We start from the raw sequence: 8962 nt of genomic DNA on the forward strand, positions 1-8962 counted from the left end.
TATATATATGTGTATATATATATATATATATATATTATGTGTTTATATTTAAACATAAATATATATTGGTTTATATATTTTATATATCATAGTATTCAAATTCAAATTTAAACTTTTCCTCATCAATTCTCATATTAATGGAAACTTCATTGAATATTTATTGAACGTTTAATTGAGATGCATTCTTTTTTTTATAATCATGTTCACTTTAAATGAACATTTATATTTCGCTTATGTGGCAAAATGAAAAAAAAATCGCTCACGTCAGGGACATAATGATAGAATTGGACTTCTACAAAAATATTCCCTCACTCTATCTTTCTCTTTTCCTCTCTCCGGTCCGCACTTTTCCTTCAACTTTCCTCATGTTTCCCACTCTATCTCACGACATGACAAAAGAAGAGAATTTTAGCACAATCACCCTCTCTCATTATTTATGGTCCCACTTCTCTCTCACAATAAACTTGAATGAAATGTGTGTTTTTTATTGGATTTTTATAAAAAGATCAAACTCTCTCCTCCTCTTAATTATCCTTCCGCAATCGTCCCATCCCCTCTTTCTAATTTTCCTTTTTCTTTTTCATAATTGAAACCCCATTGCATCTCCTTCTTTCCTCCTCTCCACCGAAAACCCACAACCGCATTGCAAATCCTCTCCCCCGTTTTTCCTTTGAGATCTGGCCTGCAACAACAGTTCAACTCACTACCGGTAAATTTTACCTCCGATGAGCAGCCCAACGTCGTACACTTGGTTCGGCTTACAACCACCTAGCTCCCTCCACGCAGCAGCCATTATAATCTCTCATTACTACAATCCTGTTCACACCTACTCTTCTTATTCCATCCCACAGAATATGCTGCAGCTCTACAACTAGCTCTCTCCGATTTGTCGTTCCTTTCACTTGTCGGAAAAGCCACAAGCTTTAGCGGCAGCTCATCTCCTAGGCCTCCATTCCAACTGTTGTACTAATCCACGCATCATATATCCTCTCCTACAGCCACTCCGTACTCCCACGCAGCAAGCTATCTCGGCTCCATTAAGTTTCCTTCACTTTACTCCAACAGCAGCATCATGTAGGTTTCGACTACACCTCCTGCTTTGCCTTGGCCGCAAACTATCACACGCAGCAAACCTCCCTTATCTCTACCCGAGATCCCCTCTAGCTTTCTCTCTCTCTAACACCAACCTCTATATTTCCCTTGAAATAGAAAGATATTTAGGGGGAAAAGAAAAGAGAAGCAAATTAAAAAAAAATAAAAAATTTGTGATCCTTGAAATTTGTACCCAAGCATCGTCGATCATCCAAAATGTATATAAGTTGGTATTTCTCAACTCCTAAAATCTTAATTGTTGTGTGTTCGGAGCGACAATCGGAACTCGTGCATAGTTTTTTAGCATAACGAGGCAAATTGTAGGCAATGCTCACAATGTGATCCTCTTTGCAATGGGTTTGGCGTAACGAGCCGAGCAAGTGAACGCTTTTCTTAGCGTGGCAAGAGATATTTAATGTTGATTAAATTCATGATATTTTCGGTGTAAATCCAATATTTTAAGTCTTTATTATAATGATTTTATGCTTGCGGAAGGTATTTTTGCTATGTTTTGCAAATTACAGGCATTGAGCATGCATCCGGAAGCCAAAATACATGTGGGACAAAACGAAAGGTTGGCTTAGATGGCGTATCTATGTCGCCCCATGGCATAGCTATGTCATGTCCTTTGGCTAAGAAGCGAATGAGCGCTTGAACAGATAGAGGTGGCGGCGTAATTAGGCCTGTCTTCGGCTTAATTAAACCGCCCTACAACACATCCACTATGAATCGGGCGTAGTTAAGCCAGGCTTGGAATAAATCCTATTATGGCAAGAAATTGGAGGTGGTTTGAACTCAACCTGTTTAAAGCTATTTGGGGGATGAATTAGGGCACTATTAGGCTGTGGAGGCTGGCTCTTTCCCAAGTTCTATGAGTTTTTGTAAACCCTAGGGTCTTCTTCATTGGTTTCCTTTGGAGAAGATTTCTAGGGCTGTTTTCTTTGTGAGTATGGAGAGTTGAGAGAAAAATTTTTGTGAACTTGCACGAGGAAGATCGATAGAAAGGATTGCGGTACATTGCAAGGGTCGATTGGCTCGGCTTTGAGTTTTATGTAGCTTCCACCATTATTTTCCTTAATATTTTCAATGGAACTCTGTGTGTTCTCTTTCCTCAGGCATAGTAGCTAAACCTTTTTCGTACTTTTGTGATGTAAGGCATGGGATTTCCATTCATATTTCCTCAAATAAATGCTTGAATTCTATGAAATTATGCTCAAACATTTATAGCCATTCATGTCAAAACATATTGGCCCTTTAAAGGTTCAACGCTGTATTCACCTTGCAGATATAATCAATTCTTCAAGGTGGTATGTTCCAAACTTCCTCGACAAATAATAGCAGCTGGGCAAACCGTCATAAAGCTACTGTTTTTCATTTATCTATGAAAAGGTGTGGTCTAGATAGTGTAGTGTTTATCACTTATGCAAGAAAGAGCGCTAAAATACATTACAATAAGAACCGATTCGCGAACCTAAATAGCACGAAACTCGCAATTCTTAAAAGAGACGTAAAATTCAAAGAGGAAAAAATATCTTACCAGATTCTGGTAACGATGGAACTGTTGGGTGCACCTTTCTCGCCTCCAGGCTTCCAGATCGAAGACATTCACGCCAAAATTCCACGCGCACGCCCTCGGGCTGAACTTCTCCCTCACCACTGGATTTGAGAAATTCATATACCTCGAATATCTCCTGAATCCACCGAAACACATCTCCACTGCTCCATTTACCTTCCCATCGAGATCAATCGTCCATAGCCCAGACAGATCCTTCTGCACAACCACATCGTCTTCCAGATAGATTAACCTCTTCAGCTTGGGAAACATCTCCGGCAAATAGAACCTCAAATAATCCAGAAGCACCAAATCGCGTCGGCCGCCCTCGATCTGCCGCACCACCGGCGAGTAACTACCGTTCAAAAATCCAAACACCGACGACGACCTAACCTCAACCGTCGCGCCATTTGCTGGTGGCCGGCGAGTAAACCACACCTGCATCGCTACTGCGTACATCGGATCTGTGACAACATGGAACACGTGTCGGCGAGGCTCTACCGCGTTCTTGACTACCGAATTAACGACGACGGAGACGGCGATTAGGTTGTCGGAGAAGATGGCGTAGTGATAGAGATCTGGATCGGATCTATCTGGGGGGTTTAGACGGCGATAAGCCTGAGGGTGGGAGATTCGCTCCTCCATAAGGCGCATTGCGAGGCAGTGGAGGCTCTTTGGGGTGGATCCCGCAGCAATGTGGCTCGAAAGTGCCCCGAGCTTCCTGGCGCGGTGGAACTGCTCCCTGACGGCGAAAATAGTGTCCCGGAGCTTCTGTATCTTCAGTTGAGTGTCGAAGGGTTCTTTGTACTCGGAGATGAGCTGCCGAGCAAGTTTGATCCGGTCTTTGGCCTCCTTTTCCACAGGACGAATGTTGTCCTCGTCTACTAGGATATCGGATTCAAGGCGAGATGCAAGATTGGAGAAGCCGGTAGCCATGTCCTCGAAGAGGCGCAATTGACGGGAGTTTTCAAGCTTCAGGCGGCGAGCGTAAGCGGCGTAAGCATGGACAAGCGCGAGATGGTCCACTGCTTGTCGGTATATGAGGTCGAGGCGGGTTTGGAGGGGATCGGAGTTGAGTGCCAGGAAAGTTCGCCGGATCCCGGCGGCAGCAGCCTGACCTGAGACAGCGCTTCCATCGCCAGAACCTGGTGGCAATGAAACCGGAGTTGAGGAGGAGGAAAGGATGACGCTGAGGGAGGCGAGGAAGAGGAGCGTGAATACGGCGGATACAAAGACCTTATAGGAGAAAAAGGTTCCGAGACCGCCCATCGGGCGGGTAGGTCGGCCGCCGGCCATGCAGCCGAACTCAGCAACCGCCTAATAAGCTCCAAGGAAGAGGAGCGTGAATACGGCGGATACAAAGACCCTATAGGAGAAAAAGGTTCCGAGACCGCCCATAGGGCGGGTAGGTCGGCCGCCGGCCATGCTGCCGAACTCAGCAACCGCCTAATAAGCTGGTGTTGCGTCCATGCGTTCCTGTATCACAATGCGAACTTCCGAAGCGAAACTCGTATGGTTCTACCAGTGAATCTATCGATTAGGGTTTAGATGGCAGAGGATATGATGAATCCTACTTGCGTATAAATTGATAAATCACTAGTTAGGCAAATTCCTCGTACGGGTAGAGAGAAGGTGCGTTAATTGCACTTTTTCTTTTTCTAATAAATACTTTTTTTTTTCTTTTCATTTTTTTTTAATTTTTTGGTGGGATTGATCATTAAATAAATAATTGGGTGTCAAGAAAGCTGCTTGTTCTCAAACAATGTTTTTTTCATTAAGTAACTAGTGTTCGACTTGTTCGTCAAGTAAACGAGTCGAACACGAACAATTTTTTAAAGCTTGAATTATAAACAAGTCGAACATGAACAGCTCTTTATTCGCTCGTGTTCAACTCGTTTTTTGCTCGAAATAAAAAATTATATAATTATTTATTTAATAATATATGACAAATATTTTTTATATATTAATATATTATATATATTTATATGTAAGTTTAAATCATAACAACTCGTGTAGTAATATGATTATGTGTCTTGTTTTGTATATATCTGGTCGAGGTTCGAATCCAACACTCTATATTTTTATTTTTTTCAATTTAATTTTAACGAGTCAATTTTGAGCCGAACGCGAGCCGAACATGAACACGAATATTTAAATCGAGCCGAATACAAACACTCTGCTCATGGTCGAAATTCATGAGCCAATTTCGACCACTAGCCAATTTCGACCACGAGCCAATTTCGAACAAGCCGAACACGAGCCCAGCTTGAGCTCTCTCAAACTCGGCTCGTTTACAGCCCTATTAGTAGTTGGCATGGGAATCTATTTAATTTTCTTAATCTTTTATTTTTTTTGGAATATTGAGGGCTTCATCTAAAGAAAATTCAATGATAATAAAGAAGAAGATTACAAATTAAAAAATAGGAATGTCTCGTGCCCAAAAAAAGGGAATGAGAAAGCCTATGGGCCATGGATATGGATAAACCTAATGGTAAAAGAAAACAAAATTGAAGATAAGCATGCTGGAAGGACATAAAATAGAACCCAAAAATATAGAAATTTAATAATATGGCTCCATTCAGGGCTCCCAAAGTGATTGAAATGTTTGTAGGACTGAAAATATGCCACAAATAGCAGTTTATATTCAATATGTGCAAAGCCATAGAGTGCTAGAATTGGGGGCAGCCACAAGTAGAATAGAATTTATTAACTTCATACAAAATAGACCAATTTGAATAATCGATTAAGCCCATTTAAATAGTTGTATAGTATCATTGCTTAATTTCTTTTATATTTTACACGTTTTTTTATGGATAAAATTGCATTATAAAGAAAGATATTTTTATATTTTTCTTACAGGTACAACAGATAGTAAAAGTGAAACGAAGTGGAGAAGAAATGGAGCGAAACGGAGCTGATATAGGTATGTGGAACTTAAGGGACTGGCACCTAGGCGCCAGCCATTGGGCGCCAAGGCGCTCCTACCAAGCATCTTGGCGCCATCTACCTGCCGATAAGGCGCCAATGTTTACTTGACCAGACAGAGAGGCTGGCGCCAAGGAACCACCAACGGCTGGCCAGTTCTCTGTAGTTTTTTCTCCCACAGGAGTAATGGAGAGGTTGTAGGAGGTTCCTTGAAGGATGTTGAGCACTTCTGAACATTTAGGAAGTCCAAGGAGAGTCTAGATTCGGAGTCTTGTAGTAGGAGAAGATAGTTTGCATTTTATTGAGAATTGGTGGGGAATTTGAAGGATATTTGTAAAGAGGATATTCAGCAAAGCAACAAGGATTGAGAGATCCTTTGGGGAGGAATTTTCAACACTTTGTAAAAAAAAACTAAGTACTGTATACTCTTTTGTATTACAATTTTCTGTAAACAAAATTCTAGTGGATTTAATTTGTTTCAAAGATGTTTTGTGGTAATTTTTTCATGCTTTGTGATTTATTTTTTTATCTTTCCTCTTGTGATGAAAAAGTAGGTTGTGTAGGGATATTAGAATGCATTTAAATTTGGTTTTTACTTTTTAATGTGATGATTTTCCTTCTGCAATTCATTTATTTATCATTATGGCCAAATGATTGTTAAAATCCATAGTGAACTCATAAAGATTTGGGAGAGATATAGCATAAACAACGAGGAATATCACATTGAACTATAGGGTATGAAGCAAAAGTAAACTAGAGGGAGATGCAAATAGATAGGGAAATACTCTTTGATGGGTTCAAGTTAGGGTTTAAGGAATTAAAATAAGTATAATTGAACTTCTTTATGCCCCTGGAGAGGGTAAAGAAGAGAATTGCTCATATTTGTCACTAGTCACAGTTACAATTTAATGCATTCATTTTCCTACATACAACTTATATCATTACAAGGGAGAGTAACTTTCATATCTTGATTTTTCCCAAATTCAAATATATTTAGTAGGATTTTGTAGGATTAAATCTTCAATAGTAGTTTGCTAGAATTCAATAAAACTAGTTAGAACAACCTAAACCCAATGTTGCTTCCAAGTTAAGTCTAATTTTAGTAGGATAGAGCTTCTCTTAAGTTAATTAATTCACTTTTGGTAGGATCGATATTTTGAATTCTAAAATTCGATATTACTTAAACGATACGTATACTTGCATAAAGGTCTTTGCACCTAGAATTAGGGTGTATTAAAGTGTTAGGCATAGTTGCATGTCGGGTCGCAATCAGACTCCAACGCGAGAAAGTCGGGCTACTCCAGCTTACCCTTCAGGAGCCCTGAAGGTCTTCTTTAACGAGTATGTGCTCGTTCTCCATCACCAAATGCCTCTGCTAAAGTATTAGGTTTGAATAAGCTTAAGTCATACCTGAACTGCTTGCTTCGAACTCATCGCTTCAAAGTTGTTCCTGTTATATCAGGTTTTAGGTCTCTAACTTCTAGCATCTCATTCTGAAAGTAAGTGATGTAGGGTCGTGGGCTCTCATTTTCTCCCTGCTTGAGGTCGAGCAGGGAGTTTGATTCTTTCCTCGGCTTCTGTACTTTTGAGAAGTGCAAAAAGAAGAGTCTTTTAAACTCACAGCGAATTGGGATGGTTTCGGTCAACAGCTCGTTGAACCACCGGAGGGCTGACTCCCTCAGAGTATACAAGAAGAAACGACACAATATGAGCTTGTCGGCCTAGAGTAGACTCGTCGATGATTCGAACAACGCAAAGTGGTCGATAGGGTTAGACGTCCCTTTATAAGAATCCAGGTGGGATCCTTAGCTCGGGCGGCAGTATTTCCTCTTTGATTTGGCGAGCAAAAGCTCCTTCTGTGAGCAACAGGACCAAAACTTGCATCGTCTCTTCCCATCATATATTTGTCAGTGCAGTCGTGGCGGTTTCAGTGTGCTCGGACTCGCCTTGTCCCTCCGTCCACTGGTCGCTGACCTGGTTTTCCAGAGTAAGTGGGTTCCTTGGTGGGGACTTTTAGAGACAGGCTCCATGAGGTTCCGTTTCCAAACAAAGCGTCTAGTTGTCTCAAGGCGTTTGCTGCCTAGAGGACCTCTAACGGTTTCATCATGAGAGTTACTTGGGCTTGCAAGCTCTAGACCTGCGCGTGGACATCGGGTTATGCAGCATCTCTATTGGGTTCCATGCATTTTATCTCTCTTTGGGGAGTTTCTAATTCATATTCTTTCCCAATTCTTGTTTGTGGCATGCTCAATGCTCACCGCACCATCTTTCAGAATGTTGGATCCTAATTTCTCCTTTTTGTTCTTTTTGTGAGCATGTCATGAGAATCGGAATTGAAAGAGGCAAGAGAGAGAAAGAATGCACAAAAATTTCCCCCTCGGAAAGAGAGGAAAGAACATGTCTTTTATTCCTCTTGAGATCGCTTATTTAAAGGGGTCTAATTAGTACAATTAAGAAAAATGGGAACTGTTATGGTAACCTAGTGTAATAGAATCAATGTGTATAATTTGAATTAATGACCATCATGAAGTTTAAGAAAAATAACAGTTCACAATGACTTATCAATTTAAGTAAATAATATTGGTCAGTGAGTGACTGATTGTATCGGTCGACGGATTGAAATCTACCTATATATGTCTAGAGGTGGTAATTGACTGGCCTAAATATGGTCGACTGTCTTCACAAGAGACCTAGTTGATTGGTTCTGCGAGATTTGTTGCTTCGGTTACTCGGTCGACTAATTGGTGGACTTGTTTCTTTAGATAGGCCATGGCAATGAGCCATGGCTCACTTGTTGTTTGGCTCAACTTACAAGACATGTGTCTCGTACGCCTGGTGGTTTATCACCTTGACCAGATCTTTCCTCTCGCATGGTCTTGACCAGATCTTGTCGCTGCCCATGCACAGTATCAAACGACACTCACTGACAGGATGATTTGTGACTTACCCTTGGCAGATCTTACAGCTACCAGTAGGGGAACCATCTCTGTAGTTTTGTTCTATCCCGGGCTTAGAGATGTGACTTCTCATGGTTGGCGTTGCATTGTCGGTCGATCGTTCTATTTGAGATTCGTGCCTGTATTTCTAGTATATACATAACATAACTTAAAATAAAATTTTATTACTATATTTAGCTTATCTTTCACTTATAAATATACATCTAATTAGTCATATTTTTCTTTGGTCACTCAATACTTCCATTCAGTCTCATTTGTTCAGTAATATTAAATACACATATAAAAAATTATATAGGTGTGCATATCCTCATAATTTCACTTTCATGCATTTAAAATACAACCACTCCCATCTTATTGCAAATATATCTCCTTACACACAAATATAAAAATATCATCAATCTCAATATATATATATATATATATATATATATATATA

At 40.4% G+C, this 8962-nt stretch overlaps 1 protein-coding gene across 1 annotated transcript in view; it reads right to left on the minus strand.

The window, feature by feature from the left end:
• Positions 1-4245, minus strand: part of LOC110031454 (probable galacturonosyltransferase 9) — a 16028-nt gene extending 11783 nt beyond the window's left edge. The window contains exons 1-2 of the mRNA XM_020734656.1: positions 4104-4245; positions 2630-3974 (exon numbers count right to left, since the gene is read on the minus strand). Coding sequence (XP_020590315.1) covers positions 2630-3940 — 1311 coding nt within the window. The 5' untranslated portion in view covers positions 3941-3974; positions 4104-4245. The remainder of the gene's footprint in view (positions 1-2629; positions 3975-4103) is intronic.
• Between the last annotated feature and the right edge of the window lie 4717 nt (positions 4246-8962).

Source organism: Phalaenopsis equestris, unplaced genomic scaffold (assembly GCF_001263595.1).
Source record: "Phalaenopsis equestris unplaced genomic scaffold, ASM126359v1 Scaffold000820, whole genome shotgun sequence".
Lineage (NCBI taxonomy): Eukaryota > Viridiplantae > Streptophyta > Magnoliopsida > Asparagales > Orchidaceae > Phalaenopsis > Phalaenopsis equestris.